Source organism: Papio anubis, chromosome 11 (assembly GCF_008728515.1).
Source record: "Papio anubis isolate 15944 chromosome 11, Panubis1.0, whole genome shotgun sequence".
Lineage (NCBI taxonomy): Eukaryota > Metazoa > Chordata > Mammalia > Primates > Cercopithecidae > Papio > Papio anubis.
The window spans coordinates 7,444,521-7,465,220 of NC_044986.1; the positions used below are offsets into that span (position 1 = coordinate 7,444,521).

The 20,700-nt window shown below is 41.5% G+C and overlaps 2 protein-coding genes and 1 pseudogene across 7 annotated transcripts in view; 2 read left to right on the plus strand and 1 right to left on the minus strand.

Moving 5' to 3' along the window:
• Nucleotides 1-2,925, minus strand: part of FANK1 (fibronectin type III and ankyrin repeat domains 1) — a 119,861-nt gene extending 116,936 nt beyond the window's left edge. For 3 of the 4 annotated variants that reach the window (XM_009215604.2, XM_003904396.3, XM_009215602.2), the window contains exon 1: nt 2,811-2,925. In XM_009215604.2, coding sequence (XP_009213868.1) covers nt 2,811-2,823 — 13 coding nt within the window. In that variant the 5' untranslated portion in view covers nt 2,824-2,925. Of the gene's footprint in view, nt 1-2,615; nt 2,697-2,810 lie in introns of those variants that run through there. The other variant, XM_009215603.4, reaches the window with a different exon arrangement.
• DHX32 (DEAH-box helicase 32 (putative)) overlaps nt 1-20,700 on the plus strand; it is a 63,494-nt gene that overhangs the window by 3,865 nt on the left and 38,929 nt on the right. For 2 of the 3 annotated variants that reach the window (XM_021944077.2, XM_031652577.1), the window contains exons 1-3: nt 2,989-3,246; nt 18,017-18,104; nt 18,214-18,545. In XM_021944077.2, the coding sequence (XP_021799769.1) occupies nt 18,264-18,545 (282 nt within the window). In that variant the 5' untranslated portion in view covers nt 2,989-3,246; nt 18,017-18,104; nt 18,214-18,263. Of the gene's footprint in view, nt 1-2,988; nt 3,247-18,016; nt 18,105-18,213; nt 18,546-20,700 lie in introns of those variants that run through there. The other variant, XM_021944079.2, reaches the window with a different exon arrangement.
• On the plus strand, nt 8,426-8,582 carry LOC116269635 (annotated as a pseudogene).

Consider the following 20,700-nt stretch of genomic DNA (forward strand, 5'->3'; position numbering starts at 1 on the left):
GAGAACAAATTGGGCAACACAACCAGACTTTATCTCTATTCAAAGTAAATTTAAAAAAAAAAAAAAATTTAGGGGCCAGGCGCAGTGTCTCATGCCTGTAATCCCAGCACTTTGGGACGCCGAGGCAGGAGGATCACCTCAGGTCAGGCGTTCAAGACTAGCCTGACCAACATGGAGAAACCCCATCTCTACTAAAAATACAAAATTAGCCAGGCGTGGTGGTGCATGCCTGTAAACCCCGCTACTCGGGAGGCTGAAGGAGAATCACTTGAACTCGGGAGGCGGAGGTTGCGCTGAACCAGGATCATGCCATTGCACTCCAGCTTGGGCAACAAGAGCAAAACTCTGTCTTCAAATAAATAAATAAATAAATTAGCTGGGTATGGTGACACACACCTGTAGTCACATCTTCTCAGGAGGCTCAGGAGAGAGCACTGCTTGAGCCCAACAGTTCGAGGGTGCAGTGAGCTATGATTGCACCACTATACTCCAGCCTGGGTGACAGAGCAAGACCCTGTCTCAAAACAAAACACAACAAAACAAAACAAACAAAACAAAACAAATGAGCTAAATGGTGATTGAATTATTTAAAATTAAATTGATGAAATCATTTAAGAATACGTGGAAAGAAATAAATTTAGTCATTCCCCAGGTATAAATATTTTCCACCTCAAAATCCAATGACATGAGATATAAATGCATAGTTCACATATGTAACACATTTCTCACATGGTTACAGGACCTTTCTGATGTGGCTCTGGTTGACTTTTCCAGCCTTATCTCATTTCTCCTCCCTCCTTCCAACCCTGTTTTTTCCTCCTCCTCTCCTTAGCTACAGCTTTACTAGGCTTCCTACTGCCAGCCTCAAACCCATGCTGCTCTCAGGTCTCAGGGCCTATGTACAAGTAATTCCCACTGCCTGGAATCCCTTGCCCTCATTCTTTGCTGGGTCATTCTGCAGATCCAGTACTGCTTCCTCTTGGGAGTCTTCTGTCCATCTCCTCTTCCCCCAATCTCTGAACCCCACCAAGACCTCAGTAGTTCTTGAGCAAAAGCCTCTGCTTAGTTTTCCTGGGATGACCAAAACAAACACCGTCCTGTCCATTGTTCAATCCCCAATCCCTAGACCAGAGCTGCAACATAATAGGTACTATAAATGAATGAATGGATAAAGACAGCGACCACTGAGGAACTTGAAATTATAGTTTACACATGTAAACAATAACATAAATCTGAAGAAATAAAGTTTTGTTTTTTTTTTTTTTGAGATGGAGTCTCACTCTGTCACCAGGCTGGAGTGCAGTGGTGTGATCTGGCCTCACTGCAACCTCCGCCTCCCGGGTTCAAGCGAGTCCCCTACCCCAAGTAGCTGGAACTACAGGCGCGTGCCACCGTGCCTGACTCACTTTTTTTTTCTATTTTAGTAGCGATGGGGTTTCACCACGTTGGCCAAGATGGTCTCGATCTCCTGACCTCATGATCCGCCCGCCTCAGCCTCCCAAAGTGCTGGGGTTACAGGCGTGAGCCATTGGGCCTGGCCAAGTTGTTGTTTTTTAAAAGTTAATATACTCACTTCTTCTCTAAGGCGGGAATATACACAGCCTGGCATCAGTTTGACATAAAACAAAAATTTTAGCATTGTTGTATGCTAAATTTCTTTCACTAGGTTAAAAAAATGTAGAATCCAAAGAGCTGTAAATGCAAACGACAAATACTGTACAAAAATCTATGAAGCATATATAAGTCACAACTTGGAAGCTTTCTCCTCAGCAAATGAGTTAAAAGAAAAGGAAAAGTATTTGAAACCTTCTTGGTGGAAAACGAATGACCTTTAAAAATGCCAACATTTTCTCCAGAGAATAGATTTGGTCTGAGTTCTTCATTTCTGAAATTGTACAAGATAAGACGACTTGGTTTTGGGAGTCAAACTGCATCCTTCTATAAAGATTTCAGATCTTTTAAGTCTCCATACAAAACACTGCTCTTATTTTGAGAACAAAAGGAATAAGACAACTTAGGCGGGGCAGAGCAAGAAGGGCCTTGAAACAAAGCCCCTACTTAGGCGGGGCAGAGCAAGAAGGGCCTTGAAACAAAGTCCCTGGAAAGGTAAAAAGAACAACAAAAATAGTAAGTTTAGAGCTCGTGTTGGATCTGATAACTCAAAACTGCACAACTTTTGCCATACATCGAAAGCAACATGGGAAAACAGAAAAAGAAATCATAAACATTTTTTGAGTGTCCTAACTTGTAGAACCCCTAATAATGAATCCAATACACTTGGGCAAAGCTCTCTTTTTTTCCTCTCTCTCCTTCAAGTCGCAGACTGGGGTGTGGGGTGGGGGGCGGGGAGTAAGACGGGGTCTCTAATAAATACAAGACCCAGCCTCGTGGTGTGTTTAATTGCTGCCATTTTAGAAGAAAAATGGGCTATTTACAATTAATGAACCAAACTACCAAACTAAAATCATGACAGTAGGAGGAGTAAATGGAACTGTCTGGGCCAAGTTTCAGGGAGGCGCATGCTGGGGGCGCTACGCCCTCCCCCCACCCATACCTCGGGGCTCTCCCGTCGCTCCCAGCCCCCAGCGCGGACCCTCAGGCGCCGGTGGCCTAACCTTACAGACTTGGCAGGATGTAGCCCCCTTCTCCCTTCTCAAAGAGAGAAAAGCGCGAGGAAGAGACGCAAACCGTATTTCCGTGTCCAAGCGTTGACACCTGCGGAGCCGCGCGCGGGGCGCCCACACTCGTTCCTGGGAAGCCCCAGCCCGGCCGCCCGCCCCGGCCCCAGCTCCAACCCGGGCCTCCCTTACTCTGGGGCTCCATGGTCGGCTGCTCCCCGGCCTCCGCGGGCGAGCCCCCGGGCTCCTAACGCCTCTCAGCCAGGGCAGGCGTCGCTACGGTTGCCCTGACAACCCGGAGGCGGAGTGGGCGGAACCAGTGGGACGGCGAGCGGGAGGGACCAAAAGCCGCAGGAAGTGAGGGCGCGCGTTAGGACCCGCGCGTCGCCTGGGGCACTCAGCGAGGGTAGCGGCCAGGTCACCGGCTGAGGACACTGCCCCTGAGGCCCGGCCAGGCGGTCGCGCCCTCCCTGGCGGGCCCCACAGGACCTGTGCCCCGACGTCTGGGGTAGCGGCCTGCGGCCCCTGCCGTCGCCGACCCGCGGCGTCCGTCGGGCGAGTGGGCCTGCCCACGGGGAAGGCGCCGGCCCTGGGCCTCCCTCTCCGGACTCGGGAGCCGCCGCTGCAGGTAACAGCGGGGCCCCGGCGGCGGAAGGGGTCGGGGGTCGGCGCAGGAGCAGGGGCGCCTGGAGCCGAGTGGGCGGCCCCGACGCACCTGTTGCGGCCGCCTGGGGGCCCCCTGCCCGCCGTTGGCCATGGATGTTCCCCGCCCCAACCCCGAAACGCCGAGGGCGACCTCCGCGCCTGCTGTTCCGGGAGCCGCGCCTCAGCGGCAGGGTCCTCGCACCAGGGGGTCCCTCCGAGCCCGGGCAAAGGCAGGGCCTGGGGCGGTCCCTGGAGCCCCCCTGACGGGAAGCGTGGAGCAATGGAAGCCGCCGCCGTCGTCGCTGTCGCCCCCAGTGAGCCGGGCGCGTCTCCTGAATCGCGAGAGCCAGGAGCACGGCTTTGCCCGGCTTTGCCCCGTCATCCCCGTGTCCCATTTCAGGCAGGGGGCCCGGGTTGGATCTTTCCCGCTGGCTTCGTTTTTTGTGTGTGGATTTGTTTCAGTCCTTCGCGTTTCCGGTTGAGTTAGGGAATCAGCCCACACGTTTTGTAGCCAAACTTTGTAGGACTGTGAAACAATGTAACATTATCCTACAGAATAGCCTTTCACACTGGTTTTAAAACACAGTGATTCAGGGTTTGCTTTAAGGAAACTTTGAGGATCACAAGGGATTGTTATCTGGTAGGTTGTAAAATTTCAAACAACCGGGAGAGTATCATAGGTTCCGGAACGCTGGAAGGAGGAGAGAAAAATGGAGAGGAGAGAAAAAGGATAAGCAAGAAAGTGCAGGGGGCTTAAGGGTGTGGGGGGCTGCAGGATTGATTTAGTACTCAGGTCTGGAGATTGTGGCCCCTCTATTAATTCCAACCGCTGCTCCAGACGGTACTTGAGGGAAATGGAAGGAAGAGCCGTTTTGGGGGGTCATGCAAGTGATTACTAATCTTGCCACTAGAAAGATTTCCACTCCATGGATGACCAGGACACTAAGGAGAATTACTTTCCTCTTAGAAAGGGAATCATTCAGAGGTTAATTGAACTTGAGAAGCATATATTCTGTGATGGAAGCGACATTTATTATATTCTGCCAAGTTAGGCTTTCCCCCTCTCAGACTATATGGGGAGTTTTTCAGATTAATTGTCAAAACAAGAAGTTTTATGTGTGGATATTGACAAGCAGCGTGAGATATACAGAACACATAATTCTTAAGCTAAAGTATTAAGGTAATAAATTAAGGGTGGAAAGTAAACGCTTCATGGAACCTTAACTCCCTGTTCCCGAAATTTAGAAACAGGGGCCTCATTTCTAGACAGAAGGTATCTAAAGATCAGCAGTACTTCTGTATCCAGTTGTTCTCAAGTTCTAGTTTACATATCATTAGCAAAATCACAAAGTGGTCTTTTCATTCAAGATACAAAATAGAGTGATCAGTGTATCATAATCAAAAGTGACAAGATAGTGATTTTAAAAACACCTGGGTTTTATTGACAAAAGAAAAGGATTAAGTCTGCTCAGACAGTAAAGGATTAGCCTTAGTATTTTTTAAAAAAGAAGAAACAACACTGCAGGTCTGTATGCTAAAGTGATAAGGACTGAGGAAGTTTTAAGGTTGGAAAAAATGGGGATATGTATTGGTGAAATACTTTGCAATCGTATAGAATGATTATTTTATCAGCAGCCGTGAAGTTGACTTTGAGGAAATTTAGAATTGAAATACTTTAGGTGACAGGTAAAGGCAACTGTGAAAAGCAACATCTGATTTTAGGGGACAGGGTACCTATGGAAGAAGACTGGTTAGGGGTGGAAGTGAGGCAGGAACAATACTCAGTTTCTATTCCTCTAGCACCTAGTGCCATGTACTTGTTAAATGTTTGTTGAATGAGTGAGAAGGGCTTTAGAGAAATTGCTTTGGATATAGGGATACGCTTGACTCTTGGAGAAAATACCCGAGATCATAAAGTTGCTAATGAGATAGGTGTGGGAGATGAATGGTAAGGACATTGATTGTAACTTTTTGGAGTTTTCTACCATTGTGTTTTATTTCTTTTCACTGGCATGTTCAGTGTGTTATTAGTGGTCAAATGAAAAGGAATAAAGTTCTAGATACACATTTTTTTAAGTCTCCAAGCTCATTCCTACATAGAACAGTTACATTACTGTTTACTTTGCTGATGTTTAACTAAATGTAGCAAACTGAAGCATTATGGATAGGGAATAACAAAGTAACAATGAAGACAGATGTAGTCTTTTTCTTATTTAAATCTCTTGACTACCTCAGAATTCAAAGTAAAAACAACTTAAGTGGGAGGTTAACATTATTTAATGCAAATAGGTTGATAAAAAATGTAGCAGATGACCTTGTTAATAATAGTTCTGTCTCCTAGCCTCACTGTGGTAAGTTGAAGAAAGTTTTCATTTTTGTTTTTGTTGGTTTTAGGGTTTTTGTTGGTTTTTGTTTTCTTTACCAGAGTGAGGGTACTTTTTTCTCTATCTGATACTTTCTGAAACTCTTAAGGAGTTCGGTCAAAGGTGGAAAACAATCAAATTTCTATTTTTGGTGTTTTACCTTTTTGTTCTCCAAACTTGTTATGGTCTCTGTTCAGTTTGTTGCACTCACGTGGAACGTCTCTCAGCCCTTTCCTTGTCTATGGTATAAAGGAGACTGCAGGACCATGCTGCCCCGGTTTCTGGGAAGTCTTTCCGGATGAGGCTAATGCCCACTCAATGCACTTCTCTCTCCCACTGGGGGTGCTACACGATTTAGCATTTAGCCCTATAGTATGCTTTCTTACAGAATTTTATCTCATGTGTATGGATCTTGTACCTCTGACTAGATTAAATATTTTTGGAGCTAAGTGCATGACTTACGCTTCCTCTGTGATGTTTTTAGCACACAGTGGGCTTCATTGTGTACCTGATAATTTAAGTAGGATAATAATAGGTCAAATCTTTAGTTAGGGGTCACTGCATTAATTTCTAGCGTTGCCCCTTTGGGAAAACCAAAAGCTATTACTTTGATAGCATTGATAACTTGGGATAATAAAACCTGCGATGGTTATCTGATAGTCTAGTTGTGAGAATCAAGATAAATGTGATTATAGATATCTTGCATATCGTAATGAACTTTTTAAATGTAAAGGACTGTTAATCTTGTATATCATAATGAACTTTTTTAATGTAAAGGGCTGTTATTGACTTAGGCATAGAGCAGACATTGATTCCGCATTCACAATGTGTTAGGTACTTCCTGGGCTCTGGAATTGCATGTCATAAAGGGTGAACAGGAAATGACCAGGTGCTTCCAAAGCAGAAGAACAGCCTGGGCTGAGGCACGAAGGCCGGGAGAACAACTAAGCCGTGGTTTGTTGTGGCTGAACCAGAGAATACTTTATGTGTATTAGAAGAAAATGGGAGGAAGTAAGGCCAGAAAGGCAAATGTGGGCTAAATCAGAAGGAACCTAAGGACTGTGGGTTTATTTTCCTTAAAGGTAATAAGGAGGATTTGGGTCAGTGACTGGATCAGTTTTGCATTTGAAAAGGATCACTGGCAACACTCACATGACAGATTGGTAGAGAGCCTAAATGAGAGACAAAAAAATTGGAGATGTCGCTGAAGCTCAGTGAAGAAATGAAGAGGTAACTAGGAGAGCGATGGTGGGAATAAGAAGGAGGGGGCCACTAAAAGAGGTAGAATTGGCAGATCTTGGTGGTACAGGAGATGAAGAAAGAGAAGCCAGGGATGACAGTGGGGTGATAGAGTGGATTGTTCTGCTGTTCATTGAACTCTAAAGAAGAAAAAGGTTTTTGTTGAGGAGTTAAAGAAGTGGGGTAGATGATGTGTCCAGTTTGAGATGCCTGTCATATGCATTGAAAGATCCCGTGAGTAGTAGTAGTTGGACATGTGGGTCTGGAACTAAAGGAAAAAGTCTGAGATGAAGATAGAAATTTGGATTAAGCATTTAATAATTGAAGTTAAAATGTGATTATTTTCTCCAGGGATATTATGTGGAATAAGAGGGTAAAGGAAGATGCACATTTTACGTTGTGGGGAGGGGCTGATAGTGGAAGAACCCGAGGAGGCTAAAGACCAGTGCTCAGAAAAGGGAGCTGAAAATCTGGGAGAATTAATGGAAGAGTTCTTACTCCTGAGGAGTTCCTGCATTGATTGACTGAAATGATTATATTTTCCTCTATCTACGATACAACGCACAACACAGTTCATCTATTATTGTTTTATTAAAGTTAATGTGAAATGACTACCCGTTACTTTGTTAACTACAACAGAAATCTTGATATTTATGTTTAAAAATGTTTTTTAAAACATTTTTTAGATACAGAGTGTTACTATGTTGCCTAAGCTAGTCTGGAACTCCTGGGCTCCTCCCACCTCAGCCTTCCAAAGTGCTGGGATTACAGGCATGAGCTACCATGCCTGTGGCTATTTATGGGTTTTCTGTCTCCATTTGGGACAACAAATCAAGTAAAATGTAACTTTAGAAGTTGATTATGATTATGGCTCAAGCAAATACTTTTTAAAAAAGAGACAGATGGATAAAAAAGTTCATTTCATGTGTGCCTCAGGTAAAATATGTCAACTTGGGGAGACCATCTCAGCTTTTTGAGTCTCACACAAAATTTTTCTCAGATATCTAACTAGACTACTTAAATAAGCCAGATTAGTATTTTAGCATACTTTATTAACTCTGCTACTACCCAGAGTAAATTAGTTTTTGGAATGTAATGCAGTCAAAAAACCATCAAAATAATATCACAAAGCACTGAGTGGTCCAGTCATTTGAACTTCTGACAATACCTTTGACTTACAAACTTATTTGTGGGGAGTGGTATGTTAGTACTATACATAAACATTGATTGAGTTCGGGGGAACTTTCTGCATATACATTTAAAAATGTGTTTTTTTAATAGAGACAGGGTCTCACTGTGTTGCCGAGGCTAGTCTCAAACTCCTGGGCTCAAATTAACCTCCCCACTTGGCCTCCCAAAAGGATGGGATTACAGGCATGAGCCACTTCCCCAAGCCTAAAATTTTTGTAAGTACCATTAGAATGTAAGAATTCTTTTTAAAAAATTTGATAGTGCAGGGTTGGTTATTCAACCAATATGCAATACAGTATTCAATACTTCTCGGCCTTTTGGCGAAGAGTATATTCATCACTTCTCGGCCTTTTGGCGAAGAGTATATTCATCACTTCTCGGCCTTTTGGCGAAGATCGAGTGTAGTATCTGTTGTTATTAGCATAATATTGTATATGCAACCAATAGTCAATACAAGGTTGGTTGTATCTGATACGAACCAACATTGACTTAAAAATGGACTTTTTTTGAGTATTTTTAAAAAGCTAATTAACTAGATTTGCTTACTTAACATCAAAGAAATTAACACATTACAAGTCTAGAAATAAAGATTTTAAAATAAATTTTGAATTTTGACCTTATCTTTTCTGAGAAAGCCTTTAAATTGATACTGGAAACCAAATAGGATATATTTTTGGGAGATTTGAGCCTATTAAAACAAAGACAAACAAAGAAGTGACCATCTAAAAGTCCCAGTAATGATTAGGTCCATTGTTTCAATTAAAGCATACCATGCTTGAGAGATAAAGTGTATTAAATATTTGACTGTAACTTTGTGTTAGAAATATGTTTTTCAAATCTATAAAAAAGATTTACAAATCTGTCTATACCATGTTTTTCAGTTTTATGGTACTTCTTCCAGACCTCTCTTCCTGACATCTCCATTAGTGTCAAGTATTTCTTCAACCCCCAGTGGTGCAACGTGAGCCTATTTTTAAAAATGTAATCTGGAAGCAATATGTAACATAGTCAGGAAGCAGTACGGATATATGGTTAAGCATATACACTATACACTTAACTGGGGTTAAGCAGAGATCAGACCACGTGACTTTAAGCACCTGCTCTACCACAGATGATCTTCTAGAAGCTGTATAAATTAAACCTCTGAAGGTTTACGTTTCCTCATTTGAAAAATGGAAATAATAAAGTAAACCCTCATGGGGTCCTTAAGAGTTTAAATGAAATAATCCGTATAAAGTGCTTAAGTGCCGAACATAGCATCTGGTGTGCAATAATCACTCTATAAATGCTAATTGGTAAAATTATCATCATTGTTATTATTAGTCCAACGATAGTAGTAGCATGGAACCAGGCTTCTCAAAGTATGGCCTGTAGATCAGGGCCAGTGCAGACTTACTGGTTTGCAGTGAGATCTGGAGCTTGTGCCAGAATGTAAATGGGCGATGTCACTAAACATACTGATTAGCGTTCAGCTGACTTTTTTAAAATAGCAAGACCTCTTCAGTGTAGGAAGCAGTGAGTTGATTTGCATTCTGGTGCAAGCTCTTCACCTTGCCACAAACCAGCACCAGAGTTGATGTGCAGTATTCGACCAGTGATCCTGCTCTCCAAAAAATAATAGCCCTTTATTCTGAAGACATTGTTACTCATTCATAATACCTCATTAACTTTCTTTTTTCTAAACATTGTAATAATAGATTATAAGTATATTGTTTATGAGTTCAGCAGTTATTTATTGATCACATAGTTTGTGCACAGCCCTATACCTTATTTTGCAGGAGTTGCAAAGATGGCTCAGAAATTAATCTTGCCTTTAGGAAGTCTGGCATAAACCCGCAAGAGGAAATAAGTGGAATTCTAAATAAATGCATTGAATATATGCAATGAGTGTTTGCAATGTCGTTATAGCTTGGTTCCAAAGATTTCAGTATAGACAGATGTTTCCTTTTGCTGAGCCGCTACCACAGGAGGACAGAATTAATTAATTAATTAATTATTTTTCTGGAGAGGGAGTCTTACTCTGATGCCCAGGTTGGAGTGCAGTGGCACACTTCAGCTAACTGCAACCTCCGCCTCCCAGATTCAAGCAATTCTCACACCTCAACCTCCTGAGTAGATGAGATTACAGGCACCCGCCACCACACCCAGCTAATTTTTGTATTTTTTGTAGAGACGGGGTTTCACTATGTTGGCCAGGGAGATCTCAAACTCCTGACCTCGAGTGATCCACCCGCCTTAGCCTCCCAAAGTTCTGGAATTACAGGCGTGAGTCACCACGCCCAGCCAGGACAGAATTAATACCTTTTACTTTTTCAGCATTATGCTATCACAATAAAGTTCAGAGTTTGCTTTATTAAGATAGTGTTTGAATCTTGTAGGAGATTCAGAAACCTGCAGTACTAGGGAAATCTGAGTTTTAGATATAATAACTAAATTATAGCTTTTAAAGATTAGTATTGTAGAAGATTCATCCGTGTTTTTTAAATTACTAATTTTCTATTTCATCCTTCATGCAAACATATGAATTCTAAATGATTGTTCCATAGAATATGAAGAGACATTAAATAAATATTAAAATATTTATAAAGTTTTGATTAAAATGAGCACAAATTAGTCTCAAAAAAATTCATTGCCAGCGTGGGCAACATAGGGAGACACTGTCTCTACAAAAATAACAAAATAAAAATTAGCCAGGCATGGTGGTGTGTTCCTATAGTCCCACTACTCGAGAGACTGAGGCAAGATGATCAATTGAGTGTGGAGGCTGCATTGAGCTATGATCGTGCCACTGCACTCCAACCTGGGCAACGGAGTAAGACCCTGTCTTTAAAAAAAAAAAAAAAAAAATGCATTGCTCAAACAGATAATGTTGAAACAAATTTTGGAGTAATAGAAACATAATAATTTTTAAAAAACAAGGCATGTATATTTTATGTATAAATATATAGTATAGGGTTTACAAACTATGAATTAGATCACGAGACAGATTTATTTTTGCATACTAATTTACTGGTCAGTGGGCTTAGGGAAAAAAGGAAAATAATGCAAAATGTTCAAGTCATGAAACGTTATTTCATTTTTAATATTTCTTAGAATGTTTTGTATGGAAGTGGATTTATTGGTTTCTCTTATTGCCATGCTTGGTGCACCTGCTCATAATCACTTTTGTTGTACCTTTTGCCATAAACTGTTATCAGCTCTCTTAAAACCTAATCTCACTAATGACTTTAAGAAAATTGAAGGTGGGTGTTAGAAAGAGTATAGGTAATATTGAAGAATATAAGGCAGGCATGGTGGTGTGTACCTGTAGTTCCAGCTACTCAGAAGGCTGAGGCAGGAGGATCACTTGAGCCCAGGAGTTGAATACAGCCTGGGCAACATAGACTCTCTCCCTATTTCTAAAATTAAAAAAAAATACACACACAAACACATATAATGTAAAATAAAGAGAGTAACCTGAAATTTAAGAGGAGAATTGTAAGGAAAAACAAAGAGTAAAAAATGAAATTTGGATCAAGAAATAACTAGGTAAGTTAGACCCATGGCGCTTGAATCACAACCTTTTTACCATAGCAGATCAGGTATTTTGCGATCTGGTCCCATTTCATCTTTGAACTCATCTTGTACCAGAGTCTGTCTTTCTCTCCAGTTAGGTACCAGCCATACTTGTCTTCTTTTAGGTAATTGTCTGTAAGGCTGAGTCTACATACCATAGACAAAGAATTTCTATTTCCACACCCCACCCTCAGCCCCACCTAACCAGACCTGCCTGTTCAAACTGTGTCCCTACCGTGTTCACATTGCAGACACGTGGTAGGCACTCAAGTATTGGTTGAATGGGTAAATGGAAAACCCAAAAATGGAGGCATTGAGGATGAGAAAACTTGAGGACACAGAAGACCTATTAGATTATAAATGATACTGATGATAAAATACAATCAGATGTTGGTCTTAAAAGCATATGCTCCCCAAAGGATAGAAAATGACTCATTCATTATTTACTCAGCCGTAATTATTAATTAGGCACCCACTATATTTGGATTTAGGAGTGGAAATTACCAGTGAAGAAGGTATAGCCCCAGTAACAGTGTAAGTAAAGAAACATAAAGACATGGGGAAAAGATAATCACTAGTACAAACGGTTCAAGAGTCCCCTCGTACTTGATGTTGCCTCCTCAGCATCTGCAGTTTACAAGCGGTCCCACAAAGATGAGTGATCTGCTAGAGCCAGCATGATACATGCCATTGTCTGAATCTCAGTGCAGCTCTGTACTTTTCAACACGATAACTCTTCTGAATTGATGAAGAAGAAAGCAGCTTGAATAAATGTTGACAAGGAGTTAATTTGGGGTTTGGGTGTATGATTCAAGGGAAGACCAGGAGCCTCTACAAATATTCCAGTTTGTGGGTTTGTGAGTCTTAAAGAATTCTAAGAATAGCAAGAGTCTATCATATATCATAGAAGGGAACAAAAAAGTCACATAAATCCAGAAATGTAGTGAATTCCTGATAGAAGTGTTTAAACTCTATGCAGCAATAGTAAGCTACCTTGAACTTAGCTAAGAGTGAAATAATGAAGGATGTAACTATGCAAGATAGACTGCAGTGGAGACACTAAGCCCCTGCTTCATGGAGCTCACATTCCAGTGGAGGGCACCAACAGAAAACAAAGAGGGAAAATATATACATTATGTTAGGTGGTGGTCTTAAGGAGAAAAAACGAAGCAGTTAAAGAGGTTAGGAAGTGGTTTTCGGGAGTGTAGGAGAGCAGTAAAAGTTTAGATAGGGTGGCCAGGGAAGCCTTTACTGAGCTGCCGTTTGGTAAAGACCAGTATGCAGTGAGGAAGCTAGCCATTTGGATATCTGAGGGAAGAACATTTCAGACATACAAAAGGGTGAGCACCAAGTCCCAGAGGCAGGCATCTGCCACGGTGTTTGAGGAATAGCAGGGCGCCGTCTGGCTGGGGAAGACTGAAGTAGGAGCTGTTGCACATGAGGGCGGAGAGGCAGTGGGTTCAGGTCATACAGTGATTGTTGCTTCTCTTAAGGATTTTGGTTTTTCCTCAGAGTGAGATGAGAGGGGAAGTATTGGAGACTATTGAGCAGAGGAGACATGAGCTGACTTTAATAGGATGACTCTGGCTGCAGGCTTGAGACCTGACTGTAAGGGGCTAAGGGTAGAAGAAGGCCGATTAGGAGGCTATTGCAGTAATCCAGGTGAGAGGGGATAGTGGCTCAGACCGTGTTCACAGTAGAGGTTATGGAGGTTATGGGGCACTTGATATTTTTTGAAGGCAGAACTGACATGATTGAATATATTAGTTTTCTATTGCTCCTATAAGAAATTACCACAAATTGAGTGGTAATTTATTGTCTTACAGCTTCGTAGATCAGAAGTGGGTTGTCAGTCTCACTAGATTACAATCAAGGTGCCAGCAGGACTGTGTTCCTTTCTGGAAATTATAGGAGAGAATCTGTTTCCTTGCCTTTTCTAGCTCCTAGAGGTCACTCACATCATTCTTTGGCCATGGCCCCTTCCTTCACCTTCAGAGCCCACAACATTGCATCTCGCCGACCTTCTTCCATAGTCATATTTTCCTCTGGCTGTGGCTAAGAGGGTCTTCTGATCTTAAGACTCATGTAATTAGATTGGGCTCACCAGGATAGTCCAGGATAATCTTCCAATCTCAAGGTTATTAATTTAATCACATCTCAGAGTCCCTTTTGCCATGCGAAGTACATGTTCATAGGTTCCAGGGATTCCTACATGCGCATCTTTGGAGGCATTCTACATACCGCATCAAAGGACCAGATGTGGGATTTAAGATAGAGAAAAATCAAGGGTAACTTCAAATATTTTGATCTAAGCAGCTGGAAGGAAATAATTAACTGAGATTGGGGGGACCAGATTTGTGGCTTTGGGGTACATGTTGGGAGCTCAGTTGCAGGCGTGTAAAGTCTGAGTTTCCTATTAAATATCCAAGTGGAAGATGATGCATAGGTAGTTGAATACATGACAATAAAGTTTAGATCAATGGATCCTAAGGACAGATACACCCATACATCCATGTGTGGATGGCACTAAAGCCATGAGATGAGATGAGACCACTCAGGCCCTATTAAAGAGAGAAAGGGGAAGAGAGGTCCAGGTACTAAGCATTGGGAAACTTCCAGATATCTACCGAGTGCTAAAATTATTTATTTGGGAATTTGATAGGTGAAAAGTATGCAGTAATATTGGCTTGAATACAGAAAAAAAAGCACAAAAGAGGAGCACTGAATGGTGAAACATAAGAAGTTACTCAGGACGAATTAATGCTTTTGCTTCACTTAATGCCTTACAAACTTTGTCTTTCCATTTCTGTGAACTGTATTTCTAGAATTACTGGACCAGAGCCAAACACATAAATGACTAAGACATAGCTTCATCTTACATCGACTTCTAATTCTACTTTGTGAAGGTTGTCTGTTAATTAGATATGTATTATTTTCATGGATGCATGTTTAAGAGCTGTAATAGATTCATTTCAAATGGCTGTCCTTGACAAAGTATGCTGTCTACAATATACATGTATGATAGCTTTGAAAGGAGTGAACGTCAGTCTTTCAGATTTAAATTTCTTGTAGTGGAATGTAGTTTATACCGATAACAGAACAGTTATTAAACTTTATTTTGAGTGACATCTAATCTACCATATTATTTGTTTCTCTTTCTTTAGACTGGTACTGTTAAATTTGCCAATGGCCAAGACAGATCTTTTGTACATATTTAATTACCTTTCGGAAAAAATATTTACACAGCTTACACCAGTTGCAAGATGAATAAGGAGAGGTGTATGAATGTTATTGGAGTCAATGGGCCCAAAACTCAGCCTCTAGTTGGGTCTCAGCCATTCCACCCTCCAAATTTGGAATCCAAACCATAGAGCAGCAAAAAGTCCCTCTGAGTAGTCAAAATCAAAGTCTGTAAATGTCATAGCTTTGCGCCTCAGACTCATTGGATTCAATGGTAGAGTCCTTTGTGGACTCAAGCTTTACAAATGTGTCTGTCAAACAAGCTTGTCTGGCTTCTAATGCACTGGTTAGGAGAGCAGGTTAGAAAGGCAGAGAAGAGCCTCACAAGGTAAGGGGCCACACACCACACTGCGGCATTGGTTCTGAGTCCCCAGAGAAGAGCAGGGCTCAAGGAGAGCAGTCTGGTCTTTGGCCTCTGTAGATGTCAGAGACATCTGAGGACATCATTCTGTTTTGGTAACTGATGTAATGGTGACCTTGAGTCACGAAGAAAAAGTTAAATTTTGAGTATAGTTTATTTAAGAAGGCAGAAGTTTGGTTATCTGTTTCTGCAATTCAAACTACCCTGGAATGTAGTAGCTTACAAAAACAGTGACCATTTGTTATCTCATGATACTCTGGGTTGTATGGACTACTGTGGGTGCTGCTTCTGTTCAGTTGGCTGGGGTTGCAGTCATCTGGAGACTTGACTGGGCTGGAGCATCTTAGGCAGCTTATTCACATGGTTGGAGGTTTGTGCTGCTGTGGACTGGAAGTTCAGCTTTGGTCTCTTCCCGGTGGCTTGGGCTTGGGTACCTCACAGAATGACAGCTGGTTCCAAAGAGGAGTGTTTCAAGCATGGGAATATCTTGGAGGTGATTCAGTATCACTTACCTGCATTCTTTTGGTCATAGTGAGTCACAGGGCCAGCTCAGATTCAAGCCGAGAGGAAATAGACTGTACCTCTCCATTTGGAACAGTGGCAAATAATCTGTGGCCATCTTTAATTCCACCATAACAGAGAAGTGGTTAAGGCTAATGTGTGTGGATACATTGCATAATGTGTGATGAAGGGGCCAGGTAAGTCTCAGGTCTTTAGAAAGAAGACTATTCAGAAAACTTGATTATTTCCTTAGGGTTCAAAGTGGTCAATGCTTTATAAGTAAGATTTTACTGTAATTATAAGATTATTACATACTTAGGGAGTATTATAAATTAAGAGAAACATTTCTATTTGGTAAAAATAATAGCTGTTCTTTTTTTTTAAGGTAAAACAGTTAAGAAATACTACCTAAGGCAATCAGTGGTTATAATATTTAATAGCAATTTAATTTACATGTAGGCTGAGAACCCTTGGAAGGGATTCTAATGAGAACAAAAGAAAAATAGAATATAAAATTAAATTTTAACTTCTCTTAAGCAGTAGAATTTTCTGATTCTTGGATACCTTCCCAGAGTTAGCTTGTGCTATGATCTCAAGCTACTGTGCTTCCTGGAGCTATTCTGTGGGTCTACTCTCACCTTATAGAGGCAGTGAAGAGTTCTGAAGTGAATCCATATTACAACATTTCTGTTATGCCTTTGTAATTCCATTTTAATTTTCAAACACTGGCTTTCAGATGAATTTTTAAGAACTCTACTTGGGAAGAGCTGTAAAGTTCTTCTCCCCCTCTGATTATTTATCTCTAAACTAGCTTATTCGTCTGTGAGTTTTAAAACTTTCTATCCTGCTCTTGCTGCCATCTTCAAAATATCCTTTATATGTATATCTAGTGCCTAGTTTACTCATCTAATAAGCCCTTAGAAGACACTCAGCAAATGTTTTTTGAGTGACTGATTGTTGCCCTGGAGCCTGTCTTGACCAATGGAGAGAGAGCTTTTCTTACCACTTACTAATTAGGAACTAGCCATTGGGCACACTGGCTCTAACAATGTAAAGGAATAACTAAGGTAAATCAGGTGATCTGAAAAGAGCAATAACTTACAAAATATCATGAACTGTATTTCACTATTCTTTTTAACTTGAGTTTTCTTTTTCATTTGTACCTGGTTAGTATGAAAAGGGGCTTATTTCCAGCAACACTAATAGAATTTTTCTTTTTAATCACTAGTAATTGGAAGAGGAAAGACCCTTCACCTGACATGTGGAGACTAAGTTATTGCTATAAATCTTGCTCTTTCTTGGATGATTTCTCTTCATTTAAATTAAAAGTTGTCCTTAATGGCTTCTTGGACCTGACATGTTGGGCTCAAGACCCAAGAATCTCAAGAAATATGCTAGAGATTTCTGGTTTAATTAAACAAAAGACCTTATTAATAAAAGCCAGCCAGCTGGGCACGGTGGCTCACGTTTGAAATCCCAGCACTTTGGGAGACCGAGGAGGACAGATCACTTGAGCCCAGGAGTTTGAGCCTAGCCTGGGCAACAAGGCAAAACTCCATCTCTACAAAAAAGTACAGAAATTAGCTGGACATAGTGGTGTACACCTGTAGTCCCAGCTACTCAGGAGGCTGAGGCAAGGGGATAACTTGAGCCTGGGAGGTTGAGGCTGCAGTGAGCCATGATCGTGCGCCACTGCATCCAGCCTGGGTGACAGAGTGAGACCCTGTCTCTAAATATACACACACACACACACACACACACACATATATATATATAAGCCAACCATAACCACATACGGAAGGAAGTAATAAATTCATTCCCCTCTCTTGAAAAGTTTTAAAAATGTTTTTCATTAAAGGATTTCTTAATAATAGACTTTCCTGTAGCCTGTGTTAGAGGAACACTCACCAGGCCTTCACAGTTCTTTCCTTTTATAGTGTCCAGCTCCTCTTTTGACATGGGATTAGGTGACCACGTGATTGATTAGCCTCACAATCACAATCCTGTCCCTCCTGTTGCTTTCCATTCACAGTTGATCAAGACGCAGAGCCTGTGATAGAGGTCAGGCAGAGAGCACAAGGCCCAGTGCAGAATCATTTTCTGAACCAGCCAGGAAATACAGGAACCGACCAAACTTTAAACACCAGCCTAAATTATTCCTGTTCTTTTAAGCAGGCAGCAGAAATGACAGAAACCCGTTAACAGAAAAAAATAATGCTTTTCATTTGAATGCCTATGCATTTTCTTTTTAACTTGTATGTGTTCCTAATTTTCCTCACTCTTTTTGTTTGTTTGTTTCTTAGTGTGGTTTATTGACAATCATTTACAATGCCGAAGAGTGCTGTAGTGAGCCAGCACAGTGGATAACACAGCAACGAAGAACAGATGCAGGTTTGAGGAATTTAACTTGCTAAAACCTTGAACTGAAGTCTTAGAGATTGGGACATATGGGTTTGTATAAATAGGCTTTTAAGCCCTCTTTGCAATGGGTTACTGATAGGAGAAACTTGTTTGCGGAATGTCAGCTGCGTGAGCTCACTGTTGGACAAGATGGAAGAAGAAGGGCTGGAGTGTCCAAACTCTTCCCCTGAAAAACGCTATTTTCCTGAATCCCTGGATTCCAGCGATGGGGATGAGGAAGAGGTTTTGGCCTGTGAGGATTTGGAACTTAACCCCTTTGATGGATTGCCATATTCATCACGTTATTATAAACTTCTGAAAGAAAGAGAAGATCTTCCTATATGGAAAGAAAAATACTCCTTTATGGAGAAACTGCTTCAAAATCAAATCGTGATTGTTTCAGGAGATGCTAAATGTGGTAAGAGCTCTCAGGTGAGTAACCACTACAAAAAATAATTTGCTGTATGTGTTCATTTTGCAATTATTATTTAATGACATGTCACAGCCTAGTGTTCTAATAATAATGTCTAAAACATAAAACAAAACATTATTCAGATAAAATAATTAAATCACTTACCTAATTTTATTAATTTTACTAATGCTCGCTGAAAAGTTAATAATATCTATGTAGAAATTAATTGTGTTTAGGGTACCACTGAATTGTCTATAAAGTAGTATTAAAATTACTCAAATGATCTCATTGTGTGTATTATATTTTAAAAGATGTGATGCGTGTTATTTCCTCACCCTGGGTATGGGGATTAACTGCTCTGTTTCAGTGCCCAGTGGTCTGAGAACCCAGATATGTGGATATGCTTGTTAGTGAAGCTTCCTGAGCTACTGAAATCGAACGCACAAGGAAATTCTGATTTTCCTGACTATGAGAAATAACTGAGCAACCAAATATGATCCAGGCCTGGGGCCACACACTTTGGGGTCTAAGATGGGGGAAAGAATTAGGATCATTAAGAGATAAACCTAGGGATATTAAAATACTAAAGAGTTAGAGAAGGCACAGTGGCTTACATCTGTAATCCCACTACTTTGGGAGACCAAGGTGGGCAGATCACTTGAGCCCAGGAGTTCGAGACCAGCCTGGGCAACATGGCAAAACGCCATCTCTACAAAGAATGAGTATGGTGCCACATGCCTGTCGTCCCAGCTACTTGGGAAGCTGAGGTGAGATAATCACCTGAACCTGGGAAGTTGAGGCTGTAGTGAGCCGTGATCCTGCCACTGCACTCCAGCCTGGGCAATGTGAGACCCTGTCTCAAAAAAAAAAAAAAAAAAGAAAGAAAGAAAGTTTATTTGAGCAAAGAATGACTCATGAATTAGGCAACACTCGAACCACTGGAGGTTAGTGAGCCTCACTGCAGCAGCAAGGGCAGTGAGCTTTTATAGGCTGAACATGAAAGTAAGACAAAAGACATTTAAATTGGTTAGAGTGGAAAGTTCTTAGTTAGGGAATAGTTGGCAGTTTCTGATTGGTAAAGTCTAGTATGGTTTTACTGTTTACATTGGACTTTAGTTTGCTTATGTGGGACCTTAGAGCTCTGGCATTGCCTCAGCCTAATGGCCTCCCAATTAAAGTTTGTTTGTTTGCTTTTTTAACGGGATAGTGGGCCAGGTGCAGTGGTTCACACCTATAATTCCATCACTTTGGGAGGCTGAGGCAGGAGGATTGCTTGAGTCCAGCAGTTTGAGACCAGCCTGGGCAATATGGCAAGATCCCATCTTTACAAAAAATTAAAAAAATTAGCTGGGCATGGTGATGTGTGCCTGTGCTCCCAGCTACCCAAGAGGCTGAGGCAGAGGCAGAAGGATCACTTGAGCCCATGAGGTCAAGCCTGCAGTGAGCCATGTTCATGCCACTGTACTTCTGCCTGGGCAACAGAGCAAGACCCCATCCGCCCCCCAAAAAAAACAAAAAACAAGAAAAGGATGGGCACAGTGGCTCACGCCTATAATCTCAGCACTTTGGGAGGCTGAGACGGGCAGATCACAAGGTCAGGAGTTCAAGACCAGCCTGTCTGATATGGTGAAACCCCGACTCTACTAAAAAAATACAAAAATTAGCTGGGCATGGTGGCGCACACCTGTAGTCCTAGCTACTTGGGAGGCTGAGGGAGGAGAACTGCTTGAATCCGGGAGGTGGAGGTTGCAGCGGGCTGAGATCATGCCACTGCACTCCAGCTTGGGTGACAGAGTGAGACGCCATCAAAAACAAACAAACAAACAAAACACCAAAAAAAACTGGGTAGTGTAGACGCGGAAAAAATATAATAATTTTCTCTGTCCTTTATAACTCTTATCTGAGGCTCCCTGTAACAAAAGACAAATTAACAGAAGAAAAACAAGCAGAAGTGTATTAATACGTATGCCTCATGTGTACATGGGAAAAACCCCAGAGAAATGAGTAAGTCTCTAGAGTAGATCTCAAAGAAAGCATTTAAATTTTGGGCTTAAATACCATCATTCTCTAAAACAAAGTAAAAAAGGTTGTGGGGAACAAGCCTTTAAGATGAGATGGCCAGGAAAAGCACCTTAAATGAAAGTGAAGTTTGTTATGAAGCTGTAAGTCAATGTG